The following is a 22697-nucleotide window of genomic DNA, read 5'->3' as shown; positions in this document are numbered from 1 at the left end:
CCTCCCTGCCCACATCTTTCAGACTCCGTGCCTCTCAGTTCATACTGAGATACAGGCTTTTTTGTTATAAAGATGAAAATAACCCCCGATAACATCTTCAGGGATTATTTTCTTTACTTGAGCCACAGAAGACATTAAACAACAGCTGTCACAGGCTGAGCGGTACTCTCCATGACTGGTAAATTGACCTTTATTTGTAAAATTGGTGAAGCTCCCCTTTAACTTCTTGATATGTCCCAGATTATTAATTATTAATTAATTTCCAGACCTGAAGCAAGCAGTGCCACACAAAAATCTCCCCACCAGTTATCTAATTGTTGCCTAATACTTCGTAATGACTGTCATTTTCAGTGACACTATTTTCAGGCAGTTTTCCTCATAATGAACATTTCTTCATACCAAACATCATTACAGCTGTAATCAGCATGTTAATAAGGGACAAAGAAGAGTGAAGAGAATGATATTTTTTTTTATCAGAGCAGCGTTAATTTGCTGAAGGCGAGAATAAGACCAATTAAATCAAAATAATTAGACTCAAACGCCTGATCATTTAGTGTGAAAATTTGCCTTAATGAAATAGGACAAACTGTATAAGATTACAGCAATTCCCTGGAGGATAAAATGAAAATAAAATAAAAATACTACATGTTTATTGGTGGTATGGTGCTATCATTTAGAAGTCCATCAGGAGAGAGTTGTTCATTCTCACAGATATTGATTGAACTATCTCAGACCACGGAGATAAGATAATAATAATGCCCTGTCAATCTCAATGATGCTAATCGGAGGAGAGGAGAAGCCACTTCATTAAAATATAGCTTTTCGTTGAGGGAAGCCGCTGAAATGATACAAAAAGCAGCTCAAACTATCACAAGTCGCCCCAAACCATTTTTACCCACCCAATCAAATACAAATTTGCCCAATTGGGCTGAAAAATGCCCACTCTGGCACCACTGCTCACATGATATGCTCTTCTCACTGCATCATACAGTATATCCTCATACAGGATACCCTTTGCAAAATGGTGGTGTACTCCTGGAACAACATGACTGGCAACACACTTCAGGCAAGAGGCAGTGGTGGGATGGAGGCACAGTTTTCCCGTCCATGCTGTGGTGACTTGGCACCAACTCTTTAAGCGACTGTAAGCGAACGTTCATCCAAAGTATTTCCTGCTTGCATTTACATGAATATCAAAAGAAACCTGGATGTTTCGGCTCTAGCTCTATTAAGTCAGTGTTTGTGTGTTACCAATATCAGTGATGAGGCAGCCGATGGTTCAGTTGTAGTCCTGCAGCTTGGCCATGCTCTTATCAAGCCCCCAGGAATAGAGCTGACCAAAAAGCCTTTTTCCCATACACAATTATTGGAAAAAGAGCAGCTGTAAAACTGATTTGAATAACCAGTTCAGTACAAAGATGCATAGTCACCATGTGGTTTGTTCATTTTTTAAGTTTAGCGATTGCATCTGATGGTCGCCCACAGGAGGTGGGTCTGAGTAGCAGTTTAGCCAAAGATATGAACGTATGCCAATCAGCGTCCTCCAATCTAATCCGAAAAGGGCGATTATTTTATCTCGCAGATCAACCTGACCTCGCAATCAGACAGCAGGCTAGCGTGAAAGAGAAGCAGCGTATGCAAGGCCTGGCTAGCTGGCTGCAGTCATGCTAATGCCTTATTTTGCTTTCCGTGCTTGCATTTTAAAACAATGGGGACAGATCCAGCATGGACAGTTACGGGAGTGAGGAACATGAAGCACGAAGTAAGGAAACATGAGATCACCAGGGCACACATAGATAACTCTGTCAAGCTAACGTTAGCCACATTAGGCCGAGTGAACATCGCTACGCAGCTGGACGGCGGCCACAGGATCGCGGTGAGGAAACACAGCGAGGCGGTGGATAAAAACAGGCACATTTTATCCAAAGTAAACGATTTTGTGTGAAGTTTTGTGGGGCTTTTCAGTCGGCCTTGCGTGGGCATGACGAGACAGACTCCAAGGACAACCCTGGCATTTTCAGGGGATCAGTGGATTTTGTGTGACATTCTGGAGGACGTGATGATTTTATCGCCATTCAAGCTACAAAAGACGCCAGCAATAACATCCAACAGCGGTTTTTCGAGTTCATTACCAACCACCGACACCATCGCCACAGTGCTTCGAATGGATAATTAATAACCAGGTATCAAGCAGTCAAGCTCTGACCGGTAGTGTACATTAGATCATGTTCAGCCCCAGTGTGTGTTGTTGTGCTGTGTGCATAGTTGACATTTTAAAACAAATCTCAAATTATTCCATGTGTGAGACGTCGATTGATGTTTACAAGGTTGTCTTTGTTATTATTTTGGGTATTTCCTTCTGTTAACTGTTTTGTATTGGTTATTAGGGACCCCACAATTTATTTTTGAGTATAATTCAATTTAAATCACTTGTGAGAGAGTTTTGAAGCAGAAGTTTGCTGGAGTTTACTATCTCTACCCCTCAGAGCACTTGACTCAATACCTTTGTCCATTCAAGTGTCTGAATAGCAACTTAACACCATTAATCACACTTCAAGTTTATTTATCCTGATCTTTACCTCTCTATCGCTTTCCCCAACAAAACAAGGTCCATAGCGGCTTCTCAAGAAATAAACATTTTCTATTATATGTTTTGTATTATACTGAATTTGCCTGTGTGGGGGACTAAAATAAGATGTCCTGATGTGTTTGTCAAGGCATTACTTACTGCTTTATTTTATGTTGGAATAAAATAATTGTTAAATATTTAACTGCAAAGTAGGAATTCCTTTTTGATACATTCACTTTTTTGCATTAAATCTTACTGGGATATCTGCTGAAATTGATTGGATGTGGCACACCCCTACCTAGAAGATTTTCCACCAGCCGCCACTGGATTCTGATTAAGTTTAGTCTGTTGCTGGTTCAAACTGAACTCATTCAGTACAAAACTAGGCCCAAATAATCACTGTTTTGTAAAAGTTAATATCTCAGCAAGCACCTATCTGCAACACAGTTGTGGCATCATGAACGTTTCTGTAACTTTTGTTGTTTTTTCATATGATTTTTAATCAGGAAGTAACATACTGTTTATCACAGCTATGGTGCTTTTTTTCTCCAGTGAGGGGAGCTCCAATGCTACTCATTGGCAATGATGACTCAGTATACTGAGTTCAGTTTGAGTATTTTGTGTTTATTCCTGTACTGAAGATATCTATTAACTAAGCCTTTATTTATAATGGCAACAATATCTGACTCATAGTTTGAATACAAAATAAGAAAGACTTTTACTTATGTGTGATGTAGTGGTACAAAAAGAGACCATCAGCTCATCCTCAAGCTGTCCAGCTCAGTAATTCAGTAACATACTGTGAGCACAACTTCAGTAAACTCACTATGTAAAGCACATAAAACAACAGCTGCATAAGATTGTTTTGCAAAAATTACAAGTATAGGATATGTCAAATTACTACAGTGATAGGAGGGAAATACAACCTGACTTTGTTGTTGGCATTAATTTACCCATGTCTGAATACCTGAAAATGATTACAGGGCTTGTCATATTTGATACATTTTCATCCACTGAGGGACAATACTCCAGAGGCCAGATGAGAGAGGCTGAATAACTTTGAAGAATTGTTTTGCTGAGTTGATTTATTGCCAACAATGAATAGCTCCCCTTCATTTCTTTCCCCTCCACCACGCACGTATGAAGGATCCTTTGAAAATTATGCACAGACTGACTGATCATCTTTCATTGTTTAAGGTCAGGATGTTCATTAAAATTGACAGACTGACTGGGTGATACTTTGAGGTGTTGCCACTGCCTTGACCTTTGCAAAAAGGCAGCATTAGACTTGCCATTTGGGACGTCTTCCCGTGAAGTGATAAACATTCTCTCCAACTGCTCCTCTTCAAACCCCATCAGAGCTGTGATCTCAATTAGTCAGCAACAGAGAGACGAATCACGGACTGGAGCTGACATGCGATGAGGTTTCTCAGCCCTGCCACAGTTGAGCTGATTCAAGAAAATGGCTGCTTCAATAAATAGTGCTAGTTCGCCTTATATGTTTCTCTTTTATTCCCCTATCAATTTCCCCTCCTTCAACTTCTTCTACTTCTAATATTCCTATCTCAAATGCGCCGGAAGTTAAAACAAAGATTAATGTGATTAGTTATGTTTTTTTAATATACACAATCCTACATCTCTTCAGACACTGATATATTGGAAAGTCAAGCCTAGATGGACAGCTGCTCCCCTCACTGAAGGTTTGTGGGTGAGTGACAGGGCTAGGAGTGCTGCCAATAACACTGATCTTCAAGCCCAGTGATGTCTCTGCTCTCACACCATGGATAAGTTACTTCACCTGATTACGTCTTCCCTACAGAGTTAAACTGTCATGGTGCATTTAACTCTGATGACAGTGCCAGGGTTTATGTGAGTCCAATCATCACTTATTTGTGTGCAAAAATTAGCTGTGTAGCAGAGGATAATACTCATCCTGTTGATTTTGTTGGATTGCCTTAAATGTACTTTGTTGGAAGCTGCAAATAGTTGATGTAGGTGCTCATTGGGTTGTATTTTTGTGGGCGTTCATTAAGGTTGAGCGAGTACTCGGCTGAAACGAGTATCTGGCACAGTTAATGTACTTGAGTATGAGTATCATTTAGTATTTTTGTGCCTTGTATAACTAGTTCAGGACGTTCTTTATACTTCCTCATCTGACTTCCTCCTTTGCTCCTGTCATAATTACTGAAGCCACTAGAGGTTGCCGCCTAATGATGAATGTAACTGCCTTGTGGTTCCCGATTACGCGGGTTATATACGAATTATAGTGCATAACTGTTCGCAGGTATAACTACGAAAAGTGAATGAGAACAGCCTGCACCGTTTGCTGCCTCAGCTCTCTCCACCCCAGCCTCCTCCTTATGTGATAAGTTTTGAGTATTATTGATTTAACTTGGATCTAATGTTCATGAATGTTTATCAAAGGGAATTTGTTCTCCAAGCAGAATCCTTATTGCTTCATTGCTGCATTGATTCTTTGAGAGCTCCCTCAAACAACAGAGCCTTTTCCACCAAACCTAACTGCATAACCATTTTCTATGAAAGGATAATTTCTTGTAAGTGTTTCTTGCTGAATTGGGCTACATACTCGGCAAAGCAAATGGTGTATGCACACTGCCCAGTTTGGGACACTTTCAAAAATGTTTTGCTTTTATTTTGTCAGCAAAACATTCATGCTAATCTCTGTGCCCTTCCTGGTGACTCCAAAAATGAATACTGCCCATACAAATGTTTGTAGGCCCTCATCACTTTCTATCATAGTAGGTTTGCCTGTTGTTATTTAACATCAGAAAATCTATAAACCTATACATTCCAAACCTGATAAAGTAACTACTATTTTACTATGGTTACTGGTGAAGGAGGCACCACTGACTATAACATGAGGGGGTCAGTGGTCTGTGTCAGTTGCCGAGATCATGGAGTATGAAGTAAGTCTGATAACTAGAACTTGGTTTTGATAAATATATCTTGTGTTGAGAGAAACCCAACTTTCTCCTCGCACAGGTTTACTCCATTCAGTTTGCATTATGATGGTTTTCACCTCTCCTGAAGGCTACAATATGTCCTCTGACTGCCATCTGTGGTAGTTGTAGCGGGGGGGGTATACCTGGGATTGCTTATGCAACAGGGACTATAATGATCATCAAAATGAACAGATTTCAACCTCTACACTTACTATAGGATCCCTTTTTCCTTTTTTTCTTAGCTGTATAATAGGATAAACATGGGAGAAAAGGTAACTAGAGTTTCAAAGGACAGACAGTGCAGGCAATTTTGAAATGCAGAGAGTAGAGGCTTATCACGAAACAATCATTTAATTATTTAAGAAGTAAATCCAGACTATTTTATGATCTGCAGCTAAAGCAGCTGTGTTCTGTCTTACCGTAGACTATCAGGGGACTCCATTTTATTTGCACTTATTCAAACACAAAAACACTGCTCTGTTTTTGCCTCGGGGTCCAAATTACACAGTAGCTGTCTAAATGTCAAAAATCGCTAGCAGTCACTTTCGCACCACTTATCATTGTCAAACTATTTCTTCAAGCTGGGCAGAGTAAGTAAACTTGAGAAGTGAAAATGTGTTGTGCTTTAAAGGACGGTCATCTCTAAAATCTCAAAGGGAAAAAAATCACACAGATGGAATACTGTTCCTTTCTCTTTAGGCAAATGGAGCTGCTGGGGTTTGAACCAATAATTGCATACTCAAGTGCAGAACTGCATCATTGGAGAGGGGGCTAGTCAAAAAGCTAATTTGAACTGAATCAAGAAAAGATGGGATTGAATGTGCTTGAGTAGTAAACAAACAAGTCACTCTTACTCTATTTTTCTCCAAAGAAATAAATGCTGTACATCTGTCTCCTAGTTCCCTCACCTTGTCCTCTCTTCCTCTCTTAAATTTTCCCTTTCTTATGGTTTAATAACTCCCAGGACACCCAGTATAAGGTGTGAGCATATTACCCCACGAAACCCCATGAAATGTAATGCTGTTAACACAGTATTGACTGTTCGCTAAACCCCCATCAAGCTTTTTATTCTTGCATGGCACATAATGCAGTTTACAGTCATTACGGTGGCAGATTTACCACTAGTAATTCTTAATAATTATTTAAACAATGGGTCCAGTATATATATATATATATATATATATATATATATATATATATATATATATATATATATATATATGGGTGGGGTTGCTGGAATGTAAACTTCCCCAAATACAATAAAGGTACTGTAACTGAAAGCATCCAGGACGCGTCGTTTTTCCAACCAACTTTAGATGAAACCACGCCTACTTCTGTATGACAATAGGCTAAAGTTATTATTATCACGAAGAAATGTCTCACCTGCCAGTTATAACTTAACACATAATGCAGCCTCTGTGCTTGACTCAAACTGGTAACTTATATTCCTTCAGAATTAACATTTCCCATTACTCAACACCAGACACCCACTGAACGTACAGTTAGGAAATAGCATGCTAGCTAGCTAATTCTTGTGTCATTTGTGGTCTGATAAACAGTAAATTCATCAAATTCATTGCACCATATCGCTATTTTCCAAGCTACTGTAGCTGTCATATTTCGCGGCACCCGCGTCAGCATGGTTTCCATGGGAACGCAGCTGCCAAGGCTTTCGTCATATGGAAGTGGACGTGGTTTCATCTAAAGTTGGTTGGAAAAATGAGGACCGCCTCCCACACACTGTATGTGATAGTCGGCAGTGGGGGATTTTTTAACAACCTGTAACTCCACCACTAATGCAGTTGTTAATGATGTGCTCCTTGGCCTTGGAAGTAACGCCGGGTTTGGTTTCTACTGTAGGTTGTAGGCAGACATGCTAACAATTGCAGCTTATGATAAACACACCATTTAATCCATTCCTCACACTTTTGCTCCTGTATTTTTGGTTTTGGAAAGTCTAGAAAAAAATACACCACTGTCAAAACTCTTTAAATGCTACGACATAGTATTGGGGCCACACTGAGGATTAAGATTTCAAGAACAAAGTCGTAATATGTTGAGAAAAAAGTCAGATTATTATGAGAACATCATCGCAATTTTAAAAAAGTTGTAATATTACAAGAACAAAGGCGTAATTTAATGAGAATAAAGCCATAATATTGAGAATAAAGTCGAGATTTTAATATTTTGTCATAGTAAACAGATTAGAGCTGATGTTGATGACCTGAAGTCACAGGTTTCACCAATAAGCACCTGATCTTATTATCAGAGAAAATGAAACCAGTTAAATGATGTATGAGTCAGTATGAAGCAGCAGCTGGAGTACAGTGGGGATCTGGTTTTCTTGAGACAGCTGAGACCAGAGTTCAGTCATGGCATCAGAAAGTGATTAAAACACAGTGGGCTTTATGTAAATGATATGAAGGCAGCCAGAATCTACCTGGCCTATAGTCTGCTGTGCATTACGTTATTGCTCTGTGCTCTGCTGATATGGTAGTATCCCATTCAGACCATCTCAGGCACCTAACCCCGTTTGGGACTGTCTCTAGGTGAGACAAAGTGTAGGGAAGCAGCTGCTCTTTATTGGAGATGAAAAACCGTAACTAACACTTTGTGTGGTTTACTGTCCACACAAATGTTAACTTCACCACCTCGGATAAAGTGCAGCGCACAGCCGCTTCCCTGAGCTTTTCAATGGGAAGCATCCTGGAGTAGGGAGACAGTCCCAAACAACGTGACACTGCAGTACAAACACAGTTTTTTACAAGTCAAAATAACTGTAGGCTAGAGTAGCCTACAGGAAATTCTAAAACATGCACATGTAATTGAATCAACCTATAAGCATAACATATGACTCAAAGCAACCTATTCTATAATTACTTTTTTTCCTAGAAAAATTAGGACTTTAGTCTTTGAATATTACAAATTATTTTCTTAAAATATTACGACTTTCTTCCTGAAATATTCCGACTTTTTTCTCGTAATAGTATGAATTAATTCTCTAATTCTCAGGGGGGGTTTTCTTTCTAACAGTGGCCCTAATACTCCATCGTAAATGCAGCGTGTCACTCTTACTACAGCATGCACAACCCTTCAGCATGTGGAGAAATCCAAAGCTTGACAGACCTGCTGTGCCTAGTGCCTATATGACTGAACAATCGCTGTTCCGGAGAGGGGTTTGGCAAAAGGTAAATTACCGGAGAGGTCCCTTTCCCCTAAAGTACAGCTGTTTCCCTGGAAAAACTGGCCAAATTGTTTCCAGGAGGATGCTGTCATGTGCGTGGCATCATCCTTAAACTCCTAAAACTAAAATAAATAACTATGTGTTGACACATTCCATCCAGATTTGGGTTACACACAGTTTCAACTCATCAGGGATGTTAGCCATTCTTTTGCTAGTGTATTTTATTCTTTACAAGCACTCTTGTTGTTTCAGGAGAGTGTGTGCATGTGTGTTTATTTTATTCCCAGGAGAGCTGAGGAAGGGGAGTACATCAGATAATACCCCAGTACAAGAGCATGGCAAATAGCATCCTCCACCCTGAGTGCCTTTTTGACCGTGCATGACACCAGAACGTAGTGTTCACAGCACCAGAGGAGCAGGTGAGGAAAAGACACGGATTGATTGCAGACTGGTGTGAAAAGAGACTGATGGTTCAAAGTTGTACAAGAAAATGAATGAGTGGGCAAAACAGAGATGAAAAAGTCCTAGCATTTGGGTTTACCACAGTGGGCTACAGTACCACAGTGACTGTAAAATATATTAAACTGACTGATCAATTGCCAATCACAGGATCATTACAAGGCTAATTCTACCATTAGGCACTCCGAGTAGCATTACAGGATTCAAATCTACATCTACTTGTAAATATTTTATGAATAAAAATCTCCATTGTACTCACCTCCAAAGAGTGCTCTCAGTGACGCTGCCAATATGAAAGTCGTACAGCTTGGTTAGAATCAGGATCACCTGTAAAGAGAGGGAATTTTAACTATTACATATTAACTATAAGGCAGTCAAAGTAAGTAGTGAATTATTCGCAGCAGCAGGATCTTGACTGACATCAAACACACAGAAAATCACACTTGTTTAATTTCTCCATTTGATCTTAGTCTAATACCAGAATTCAGGATCGTCCCCAAGCGAAGGAGTTCAAGTATCTCAAGTTCTTGTTCACAAGTGAACGTAAGGTGGAACACAAGATCAACAGGTGGGTTGGTGCCGCACCAGCAGATGTGGACGCAGTACTAGAGTGTTGTTGCGAAGAAAAGGAGCTGAGTCTGAAGCTCTCTATACTGGTTGACCTACTTTCCGACTTTCATTTTTCCAATCTGCACTTATGGTCATGAGCGTTGGGTAATGACCGAAAAAATGAGATGAAGGATACAAGCAGCCAAAATTAGTTTTCTTTACAGGGTATCTGGGCTCAGCCTAAAAGCAATAGTGTGACATTTTGGGAAATAAGCTTATTCACTTTTTTTGTTAAGAGTTAGATGAGAAGATGCCACTCTCATTTCTGTACACTAACCAGCAACTTAGCTTAACTTAGCTTAGCACAAAGACTAGAAAAAAAAGCTACCAGCTAGCCTGGCTTTGTCCAAAGGTAAATTTTACCTAACAGCACCTGAGAATCTTACTTATTAATATCATATATCTCGTTTGTTTAATCCATATAAAAGCAACCTCCTTAAAAGTCTTGTTGTCACCCTGAGGTTGCAAGGCAACCAACAAAAAGTCACTGCGCCCAGTCAAGAAATAGTCTTGCACTTAACTTCTTGTCTAACTCTCACCAAGTAGGTGAATAAGAGTATTTCCCAAAACATCTAACTTTTCATTTAAAGACAGGGTTGAGAACTCTGGAAGGAGCTCGGAGTAGAAACACAGCTTTGCGTTGAAAAAAGCCCGTTGAGCATCTGATCAGGATGGCTCCTGGATGCCTCCCTGTGAAGATATTCCTTCCATCCAACTGAGAGGAGACGTTGGGGCAAACCCAGAACATGCTCGTGGGATTATATATCCTGTCTGGCCTGGGATTGGCCCAGGACCCCCTAGGAAGGGCTGGAGGATGTGGCTATGGAGAAGAATGCTACTGCGATCAGGACCTGGATAAGCGGTGGAAAGTGAATGGAAGGATCTCCCTTGTAAAGTATGGTGGTGGAAAAAAACACATATATATATATTACAATCCCATAAGACCCAACAATTTATGCCCTCAAAAATCAACAACTTTCTGACACAGATGCAGCACCAACACAAATCATCAAGTACAATTCATTTAAACAATTCTTTGTTTTCTTTATCTCAAACAAAAAGTACAAACATCTTAAGGCCTGTGACAAAATAACTGATTGCATTAACAGTAAATTGAATTCTCCCCAACACCAGTTAGGAAAACATTACAAGGCGCTGGGGGTAATAGATTAGCATGTTATGGGAGGTAGTGCTTGCATAATTAGCACTGTGTAAGCAAGGCTGTGTACGCCACTTTGAAACTTAGTTTTTCTCTTGATGGAGCACACTGCCATCCTCGCCCCTGTAGAAAAGCCTGATCCAACAGTCTCTGTGTTCACAGCTTTGGTCTCTGCTCTTTCAGAGAGATAATCAGCAGGAGGGGCACTTTGATAAGCACTCTGCAAGTCCTCAGAGCGAATCACAAGACATGAAGGCCAAGTCTGCCGTGACTCAGTGGTCGGCTGTGATACTCCACTCCAGAATGGAGGATCACAGCTCTGTTGCACAGAGAGACAGCTGAGAGTGTAAAGTTGCGAGAGAGATGAGAGGTAATACCTTTAACTTGGGGGGGAAAAAACAGTGTTTATTACACTTAACCATCTGGTAACATTCATGACTGATATTCCCCACTGGATTACAGAATGCAGTCAGAGGTGTGTGAAAAAATCAGTCAAGCAAATGTGAAAACACAAGAAAGTACGCACACACAATTATTTTGCATTTATCGCACACTTGACCTGACCTCAGCGGGGGACATCCTTTTATATAATAGATGCTATTTTTCTGCTGTACTGTTTTCCTTCCTTGACTAAATGATTGCTGCTCTTTGTCATTAGCATCCACGTCTTTCGTTAGCATTTCCCTTACCGCAAAAGCTTATGCTTGTTTAAAGTAACCTGACAAGCTTGACTTGAGTCACCTGCTGGGAGGGGATGCAAGAGGTGTGGCCTTGACTCTTCTGACGGGCATCAGCAATCAGGGCTAGATGAGAAGAATTTGAATCTCTGTACAGATTGGAAAAGAACCAGTGTCCTGGCATCCTCAACCTCCCCAGTGCTCATGTCCTCATGAAGCTCTGAGGCTCGCAGACTTCCAGGACCTTTCCACCTCTGGCTGAGCCGCACTATACTCACAACCTCTTTGAAAAAGCAGCCGCTCACCAGGGACCCTTGGATAGTTCTTGTAGGAGGATGTGCCCCTTGCCCAAGGGATCCTCCTACTAAGACTGTGAACATATGGTTCAGGCCAAGCAAGATTGCAGTTCCAGGGAGAGGGCAATGTTGGATAAGATGAAAATGGATTCTTGCCATGCGGTGGCACCACAAAGAAATACTGGATCTATGTGTGTATGTTTGTGTGTGTATTTGGGTACATATTTGCATGCCGTGCCACTGTAGAAATGAGGGGCTCTCAGAGAAAGAGTGCGTGTGTGCTCCTATGGGCTTTGTGCTGTCAGAGATGTGTGGTCTTGTCAGCTTGGGGTTGACACACACAGACACGAGTCGTCTCATCCCCACATGACAGTCTGAATTTGAAATTCCCATTGAACAACCAGGACACCAGCTGAAAAACAGAGAAACTACTATTGTCCCTTCAAATGCTTCTTAAGAAAATCTTAAAATCCGTCTCCAAAATATGTTTTCAGCCAACCTTAAAAGCCCTCTTTAAAGAATATTTAATGCATTAAGCCACAGACCTGAATGAAAAAGGCGTGGGGATTTCAAGGAACACCAGGCAGATAGTCTTTATGTTTATTTACATACTTGCTCACAAATGTTCTTGGTCTTTGTGCAGCAGACAGCGGGTGTAATGGAAGGACAAAACTGCAGCACACAAAAAAAGTTTGACAGGGTGTCTGTATTTGAAGTACACTCTCCCCTTCTGAATCCCTAGTTGACTTGCAATTATTGAATCAAAATGTCAGTTACAGTGCACTTGCATTAGCCTTGTTGCCTCAGCAATTAACCAACTGTGGTGAAAACATATTATTAGCATAACTAAATGTCTCCCTGAGAAGAGTCAGAAGTCAAAGTGCCAAATGCAATTTTGAATATTGGTTCACAGTGCTAATGACTTTTCTGAGAAAAATGTTTAACTCCTCTCTTTGAAGAGCAATAATTGAATTGTGATCATGGCCTGAAGAGTTTTCACCTTCGATGTCAGGCAGCATAGCAGGGCCGTGAAATACAATTTTGATTTCTATGGTGGATGAATGTGTTAATTCATGCTAAATGGAGTAATCATTAAAAATGCAAAAGCTAACATGGTATTGACAGCCATGTTTGGTGTGGTTTGAATTATGTTGTGAATTAACATAAAGAGACATTCAAGTTTATTCAATTCACCAAACCAAACATTGCAATGCAATGAAACACAATGAAACAAAAAGAAACGTTAGCATGAGATTAATCAGATTAACAAAGTTTCCCCTGTGCAGCATTTATATCATTTTGTTTATTAATCGTCCTTCATAATGCATTTCACTCTATTCAAAGGCCCTAGTGGTATCAAAGCACCTGATCAAAGAAAATCCACAGCACATGGATCTTCTCAACTACAACTTTCTCAGACATTGTATTTCACCTCAAACAATTTCAAAGACGTCCGCTTTGTACACTCGGTTCTGAACAAAAGAGCTCTCTGTGCCTTTGATTGCAAAATGTCATGGTACTCCAGTATTGACAGTCTCACACACAACTGAAAACAAGCTTTTAGTAGTCTGCAAACAAACGTCAGGATAGTTGACACCAAAATGGCAGCTGGAACTGATCATTATCTAGAAGTGATTAAGCCTCTCAGTAGCATGTCAACAGCTGAGCAATTACTTTGTCAATTGGCAAGAGCTGTTTATGAGACACATTGTCAACTGGTGGCGATAGAGCCAGGCTGAAAAACGTTGAATCCTTTCACGCAATTTGGCATGTCAGCGAGGGAAAATGAAGCTATTGACTTAATAGTAAGTGAATAAATATAGTGAGATGTTTTGGAATAATTGTATGGATCATACATATAGACAAATAGTGAGCTGAAATAAAGAGGGGGACAACAATAGAGGACTCAACTGTCATCTGTTGCCTTTGTTTTCTGGCTAGGAACAAACAGCGTGGGCTCTAAGGATCGCTCTGTTCACCATTTTGAACAAAGAGTTGGTCCACCTGTGCTGTACAGCAAATGACACACTCAGTAATAGAACAACATAATAGCAGATGACCATTAGTCTTGAAAGATTAAAGCTGTACTAATCAATATTGTTTATACAATGGAGAAAATTATCACCCAACTTTGTAGATCCCCTCAGCTCTTCTTTCTAGTGTCGTTTTTTGGTTATATACTATATGCAACTAGCTAGTTGGTTAAGATAGACGAACATCGAACAAGCTAAAGAGCCAGATATTTTTTCTCAAGAATTGATGGAGACCAAAACAGAGCTAAAAGGAGAGTGAATATTAGACTTACATTTGTCAGGTGGCCAGAAAATGTACTCATTTGGATGTGTAAACAGCACATTATTTGCTAACACGTTTGCCATACATCTTTATAAGGTAATAAAATGTCAGATGATGTTCTGTGCTGCCCCTTGTGGCCCAAAAAAAAAAAAAAAAATCAATGAATGCGACTTTAAAATTATGCTCTTCACACCAGCGCCGCGGATTGATCCTGCCCATTTCACACCCATATGTTCACAATGTTATTATCCATATTGGCACTAACGATACCACCAAGCAGCAGTCTGAAGTTCTAAAACAGGATTTTAACCGTCTTTTTAACAAACTCAAAAACTGTGGAAAGTCCGTTTTCATCTCAGGCCCTATCCCTTACTTTAGGTCGGGGCATCGGACATTTTAGTTGACTGCTCTCTCTTCACACATGGCTTTTATCGACAATTTTAATCGTTTTTGTGAACGAGCCTCCATTTTTAGCAGAGATGGTATCCACCCCGGCTTCCATGGCACAAGAGCACTTTCTGTAAACATTTTCCATGCAGTTACTAGAGCCTCGCCTCATTCACTGACCGCCGCTTGCTCCACAACAGCTCTAGACTACACATCATTCACTGATTGCTCCTCTTCGTCCCCAGTGACCTCTTCACCTCATCAATAACAGACCATCACACAATCACTATTGTGCAGTATGCAAATTCGGGGTGAGTCCGGCTCTCTCTCTAACGCATTCCTAATAACATTCCTGTGATTGTTACTGGTAGATCTGTTAAACAGAACGCGCATGTAGCCTACACAGAAATATTAATAACCTGGTTAAGATTCTGACTCTCTCACAAGCTCAGAACATAAACAAAGTCAACCAGCTTAGAATGGCACTTTTTAATGTGAGGTCTCTTTCCTGTAAAACTTTTGTTTTAAATTACTTAATTTTGGATTTTATGTTTTCAACAGAGTCTTGGTTACATCCCAATGACAGCAGTGAGCACTGAGCTGTGTCGCCCCGACTATGGTAGTTTAAGCCAACCTAGGAGTAGAGGATGTGGGAGTGGCCTTGTGAGTGTGTATTGAAACAAAATTCAAATGTAACCATCAGCTGCCCACAAGTTTTCCTTCTTTGAGTTGCTAACGTTTAAGTTCAGTGGTTCACAGCCCGTCCTTGTGGTTTTAATCTACCTTTCCCCAAAATCAAAATGTGTATTTTTTATCAGAGTTCTCTAACTTTTTATCTAGTCTTCTAATAACTAACTGTAAATTGCAACCTTGGATAAATGAAAGCACTCGTAGCTGTAAAAGAGAGTGCAGGAAGGCTGAGCGAAGATGGAAGAATACCGGTCTTCAGGTCCACTACGTGGCTATGAAGGAGCTTCTACTTAATTATAACAGAATTGTGAAAGACGTAAGAACATGCTACTTCTCAAATCTCATATCGGAAAATCAGCACAGTCCCAGGTTTTTATTCAAGACTATTGATCAACTAGTTAATCCATCCAAATGTTCCTGTTAAATGTGATGCTGAATGTGATTTTTTTTAAGTTACTTTACAGAGAAAGTGGAGTCTATCAGGGCCAATATATTGCCCTGTATGACATTCACTGATGTTTAGTCCCTAGAACAAGACACCCTCAGCCACTTTACCTTACCGAAATTTTTAATATAGTAGCTCACATGAAGATGTCCTTTTGTCCATTGGATGTAATACCAACAAAGCTTTTAATTAACACTGCTAGTGTTCAACCACTCCTAAAAAAGCCTGGGCTTGACCATGTGGTTCATGAAAATTACTGACCTATTTCAAATGTACCTTTTATATCAAAAATACTTGGAAAAATTGTGGCTAAGCATCTTGCTCTTGTGGAAGATAATATCTTTGAAACCTTCCAATCTGGTTTTCATCAGCATCACAGCACAGAGACTGCCCTTATTAAAGTCACTAATGACCTTTTAATGACTAATGATGCTGCATGTGTTCCATTCGCGTTCTGCTTGATTTGAGTGCTGCTTTTGACATGATCCATCAAGGCATTTTATTAGACAGATTGAGGAAATATTTGGACATATTTGGCAATGTACTGAGTTGAATCAAATCTTATCTTTTCTGTGTCTATTAACAACAATAGGTCGTCATTTGCTACTGTCATGTATGGGGTACCTCAAGGGTCAGTTTTGGGACCAATTTTATTCTCTCTTTATATGCTCCCACTAGGTAATATACAGTAATTTGTAGATATCGTGTTTCCTTTCACTGTTATGCTGACGAAACACAGTTTCCCCGTTAAGCCAACTGACCTGAGTATGCTGAGTTCTTTACAGGAGTGCCTTTATTTGTTTTTATGTTATGTTTTATGTGTTCTTTGCTTGCTATGTGAAGCACTTTGTAACTTTGTTTGTGCTGTATAAATAAAGATATTATTATTATTATTATTATTATTGAACAAGACATGTAGGATTATGATGAAATAAATTTTAATAATTTTTATCAGGGAAGAACTGACATTGTTCCTGATTTCTGAAAAGAAAGAGAGAAAGAAAGGGTATATACTCACGAACCGCTGGATGATTCTTTCTATTTTACAATCCTTTATTTTAATTACCATACTCTTGTGCTTCAACAGTGAGAATCAGTGAGAAAACTATTCGAGTCTGTGTAACCGTCAGGCACGTTCCACAGTTTGTGCATCGTGGAGAGAATGCCTTGAGCCACCTGTATGGCTCATGGTATCCCACAGATACTATAATGTCAACCATGTCAGCCTTAAATAGTATGGGGATTTTGAGCTGAAGAAAAGGATTGCACTTGGAGAACTGGAGCTAGGCGCATTGCATTAGTCTCTGACTGTGACAGACGTTGTTGAAATGCCTCTCTGCTATATGTTTCTATCATGCTGTGCAGTTAAGGGTAAGGGTATGTCAAGCAAAAGCAACATATGTGCATGTGCTGTACATCATTATACACATATAAACACAAGCTACAAAGAGAAATTATCTCTTTTAGCCTTGAACAGATATGACTGCTTCTTAACAACCATCGCTCACAGCAAAGAAAGAAAAAAACCCAAGGTTCCGGCTAAAGCACAAAGTATTATGCACAAATTAAATACATGTAACACTTCCGAGTTGAAGACTATCAGTGGATGAAAGGAAGTGAAGTAAGATGTGAAATGAGTTGTGTTTGCGTGTGTAAATGCAGTCCACAAAGGAATGCTGTAGCTGTTGGCTTATTATAGTCCCATCAAGGCCACACCAGGGAGAAGACTGCAGTACTGTGCCTCTTCTGGACATCACTCACTCTGCTTCCTTGCAGCTCCCTCTGTCTCTTTCTGTTTTCTGTTCTCTCACTCTGCTTCTACACACTCCCTCTCACGCTTTCTGTCTTCATCTCTCTGTATCTGAATCACTTCCTCCCTTCCTTTATTTCCATCCTTTTTCGTATCCCTCCCTGGAGTGAAGTCCTCTCTCATTTATTGCATCCGTCACGTGTCTGTTTTTCCTTTGTTACTTTTTTCTTGCCAGCAACATTTCACCCCACCCCACCATTACCTTACCAACTCTGAGTATTCCTCCCAACTAAAGCCACTTTATCTCTGTTTATCTGGGCTCTTCTTTTTCCTATTCTCCTTGTACTGGTCTCCCTTAGTTTTTCTTAGTCTTCTTGCCTACCTCTTATCTTTATTCTCTGACCCCCCCCCCCAACTCCTCACCTTCACTCTGTCCTTTTTCCTCTAGATATCTCTTCCTAATGCTACTCGCTGCCTTCCTTCTACTTTTACTTGTCTGCCTTGTTTTGTTTCCTTCTCCTTTCTTCCACCATCTCTGTCTGTTTTGGCCTATTAAAGTCGACAGGCATAGACTTTGTGTTGTATACTGACAGAATCCCTAATTAAAATTATTTTTTAAATGCAGTGGTTGTTGAATTACAATGAGGAATGAAGTTAGTGTGCTACTTAAAGGGACCCTCCACCTTTCTTTGTCATAAGGGGTAATAATATATCTTCTGTGGCTCTGTAGTAATATTTTAAGTCTAAGAAAATAACCCCTGATGATGATATGGAAAGTGCAGGAGCCAGGGTTTCTGAAACATGACCCATTTTAGAAACTCAAAGTCAGGATGTTACAGCCTCTTCTGCACCATCTTTGACCATTCTTTTTTCATTTTCTTTTTAAATCTGTCACTAAACTTTATGAAAGGCAAAGCAAATTAATTTGTATAGCATCTTTCAACAAGACAATTCAAATGCTTTACATAAGACATAAAGGCATTAAGACAAGATATAGAATATAAAAAGTGCAATACTGAATTGTAAGGGTCCACCTTTAAATCCAGGAAGTGTGCCGTCACCCCAGATTGACTGCCCTTCAACCTTTGATGTAATTCTTAACAAAGATGTACAGTCATATTTAATAAGTAGGCCTATATTAACAATTCATTTGAAAAACAACTATTTCTGTTTTGTCTGCAATTTTAGAATATTAGTTTGCTGTGTTGTACTCGTTACTCTGTATGTGAGTGGGCATCTAAGTGCAAAATCAAATCTTTATAGCTGCACAAATCAACATTTTTTTAAATTAACAAAGAATCAAATGACTATGTGAAAAGTGTGTGAAAGTGGTCACACTTAGTGACAAACTCACAGAGAAATATAACCAAACTCTGCAGTTCACCCCAGTTCTACTGAGTCTTCTACTCTATTTCGGTCTATTGTTTTGGTTTTCTGGCCCACAAACTCCACTCTCATCAACCTCCTTTCCAGCCACAGGAGGGGGCTGTTGCTAATGTAAATGGATGGGTGTAAAAGACAATTTTTTGCTAACACGTTTGCCCTAACAACTTTTTGAGGTGATAATATGTCAATGTTACTTGTTCTGCTGCCCCCAAGTGGTCAGAAAATCAGTTAATGCAGCTTTAATATCCATCCCTGTATTCTTTTTAGTAGTATTCATGTCTGATATGTTTTTCCACTCAAAAGAAAATGGAATAGTTGCTCTTTATTTTACGGTACACTAATAAGACATAATAAGATGTACTTTGTATCAAATTAGACTGAAACTAAAAATAATATATTCTTTATTAGACAGTAAACAAACACAGTTATACCCTAATTAGACACCATACACCTATATTATGCTGTAATTAGAAACCTCATATAATTCCGTATTAGACCCAAAATATATTACACTTAGACACCATTATACCAAATTATTCTCTAATTACAAACCAATGAGGAGATCCTAATACACAATAAAACACCATTTTACAAGATCATAGTCTAATTAAATCAAATACAATGCCATATCAGATCCAAAATATGCTACAGTTAGGATATTCTACCCTTACCACCAAATTATGGTATATAAGACACCACATTTAATGCTGCCAACATGTGCCTACGATAGCTTAATTAGACAACACAGGCTGTAATAGACGCATTCTGCACAGTGAAGCTTTGACTGGAGGACTTTAAAGAGATTAGAGATTGAATCATAAAATTATTATTTTTTTCACTTAGACTTAGACTTAGACTTTAAAATAGCAAAACTTTTTCATTCAAGTAACTTAAGTTTACCTTTTCAAGTGACAGATATCATTTTGGAGCAAAAGCTCTTCATTGGATTGCTTTATCATTGACTGGTACAACATAAGTTTCTGCTTGAGCAGGTGACATGGCATTCAAAAAAGAGCTGGATGATCAATATGGTGCTACAAGGTGAGGGAAAGGTCAATTGATAAACCAATGAAGTGGCCTGCATGGCAGGACTGAGATTGTGAGCCTATCTGCTTTATCACCTCAGTTGGACTTCTAGACTGGAGGAATAACCTTTCCAGCACACTGAGATAAACGTGTCACATTATGCCGTGTATTCCCTCCCAAAAAAAAAGTTTTAGGTGCTTCTATTTCACACAAGCACACTGTATCCTACCTCAGCTTCAAAGAATTGAGATAGAAATGTTGCCATAACAACCGCTGTCTGTAAAGCAGCTGCAAATGCTCGCAGAGCTCCAGCCATTTTGGATCCACAGTTTCTAAAAGTCTAGAGAAACCCGCTGCTATCTTTTTCATACGGGATTTATAATTTGTCAAAAGCAAGGATATTCTGGCACAGGTGATATGAAAATGCTGAAACGTACCTAAGGAAATTAGAAAGTGATTTCTTTTACTTACATGTACACTACTTTTTGCTGCACTGCCATGAGCAGGCTGCCTAAGTACAAAGCATGATACTGAGCTGCTGGGTGTAACATTTGCTGCCATTTGGAATGATAGCAGTAGGCAAATGTATAATTCATCTAAAAAAAAAAAAAGCAATGACAGTCCTTCAGATTTGAATCTATATTTTCAAGTACTTCTTGGCATTTGTTTCATCCTCTTTGGAGTACACCCAGAATGTTTCCTGCATGAAGCCAGTTCCACAGTGTAAGGTAAGATGTCAGCCTCATTCTAACACCTAATTAGGCTTAACTAACTCTAAAAAGATTTGCAGACTCAAAAGGAAATCTACATTGTCTTAAACAAACAAAGGAAAAAAATGTTTCTCTTCCAAGTCTTTGGACCTCAACGTTATTATTAATAGTCTCCATTTGCATGGGCTATTTTAGGCATTTCAAGAGCATGCAGGACATCAGCCACTAAGCTCTCGTATTTGTCCATTTTTTCTTTCCCATGGTGCATCTGTCTCTCAGGCCAGCTCTTGAGGAAGTCGAGCGAAGCAAACACTATCTGGCTGGCACTGGGGGTTAGAGTTTATCACAGTGCAAGCAAGGTTACAATAAAAACAAAGACTGTGTCGACTCCCTGACTTTGCCCCATCACAGTATATAACGCAGAGACAGAGAGAAAAATGGAAGTGGTGGAATTTCATTGACACACAGACACAAACAAGCCCGACATCACAGTGAAACAAAAAAGACATCCCACAATCTCACGAGCTAACACTTATTATAGAAAAGAAAGAATTAGAAACTATGATAATATATCTTTGACAACAAAAGAGTAGCAAAGCAGTCCAGTACTCTTTGTGAGTTTTCACATCTTATTAAATACATGGCGGGTTAATTCAGTGGCCACAGTGACAATCTGGGAGATGTTCAAAGAATTTCCATTTCTCTGAGGGAACTATTTTTATAAGACTGTAGCCCTGCATGTTCACTAATTAGAAAACGGGGCAGTAGCTGTTGTGTATTAGCTGTTGTAACTGATACATCATGTTGAAAAATGGACTGTGGCACAGAAAGAGCCCAGAATGATGCTCAATAAGATGCTGTTCAATACAGCCTGTAAATATGTACAGTATTGTTTATTGAATGCTACAAAATGTTCTACTACACGAAAAAGTCTAACGATTCAAGAAGCTAAGTTTGAAAAGAAACTGTCATAACAAATCACAAAGCCCTATTTTATCTGAGAGGAAAGTTAAAAAGAAATTGAGCACCCACCACTTGATAGCCTTCAGCTATCAAGCTCCTCTCCTGTGGAACCAGTTTGTGTTCGGGAGGCAGACGCCCTCTCCACATTTAAGAGTAAGCTCAAGACTCTTTGATAAAGCTTATAGTTAGGGCTAACTCAGGTGAGCCCTGAACCGTCCCTTAGTTATGTTTCTATAGGCCTAGACTGCCGGGATATGCATTCTTATCCCATTAATGTTACTAACTCAACATCGTCTCTCTCCCCTAGTTTTGTGCTTTCTCGTCTCTCTCCTCTTTCCTTCTGAGATGCTCAACAGGCATTTCTGCCTCTGGATCTATGATTGCAAGCCACTTACTGCCCCCATGTACCTGCTCAACACACGCTGCAACACCTATTATTATTAGTCTTATTATTATTATTGTTATTGCTATCATTATTATTATTATTATTACTACCATTACCATCTGTGTGGAACTTGCATTGTGCTACTGTATGTTCTCTTTCCTCCTGCTCTCTCTCTCTCTCTCTCTCAACCCAACTGGTCGAGCCCATCCAGAGCCTAGTTCTGCTCGAGGTTTCTGCCTCTTAAAGGAAGTTTTTCCTTGCCACTGTCACCAAGTGCTTGCTCTTGGTGGGAATTGTTGGATCTCTGTAAATAGTATTACAAAGAGTACAGTCTAGGCCTGCACTATAGAAAGTGTCCTGAGAGAACTTCTTTTATGAATTGGCGCTATATAAATAAAATTGAATTGAACTGAATATATACATACATCCCTGTTTGTGTGTCCCCTGGCTAGTCGAGAACTTGTGGACCTGTGTGCATACAGTATACTTTGTACGACAACTTTTTGTCTTTGTATAACCTCATTCGCTTCATGTTTCTGCATATTGAGCAGATTTGATTGTGTCGTGATAATTCAGTACATAAAAACATCATATTGTACAGGTTAAATCCAAAACCAGATGTAATCAAATGTGCGTCAAAACTAAATGCAAAGGGATTCAAGACTAAAACCAAAACAGACGAGAAATGGCAACAAAATAATAACTTTTTAAAAATTATTATTTTTGGCTTTTTGCTCAACAGTG

At 39.5% G+C, this 22697-nt stretch overlaps 1 protein-coding gene across 2 annotated transcripts in view; it reads right to left on the bottom strand.

The window, feature by feature from the left end:
- The window catches only part of sorcs3 (sortilin related VPS10 domain containing receptor 3), a 244175-nt gene that overhangs the window by 134653 nt on the left and 86825 nt on the right, over window positions 1-22697 (bottom strand). For both annotated transcript variants that reach the window (XM_044190684.1, XM_044190685.1), the window contains exon 2: window positions 9435-9502. In XM_044190684.1, coding sequence (XP_044046619.1) covers window positions 9435-9502 — 68 coding nt within the window. The remainder of the gene's footprint in view (window positions 1-9434; window positions 9503-22697) is intronic.

This window comes from Siniperca chuatsi, linkage group LG3 (genome assembly GCF_020085105.1).
Source record: "Siniperca chuatsi isolate FFG_IHB_CAS linkage group LG3, ASM2008510v1, whole genome shotgun sequence".
Classification (NCBI taxonomy): Eukaryota; Metazoa; Chordata; class Actinopteri; order Centrarchiformes; family Sinipercidae; genus Siniperca; species Siniperca chuatsi.
This window is presented reverse-complemented; position numbering and strand designations above follow the sequence as displayed.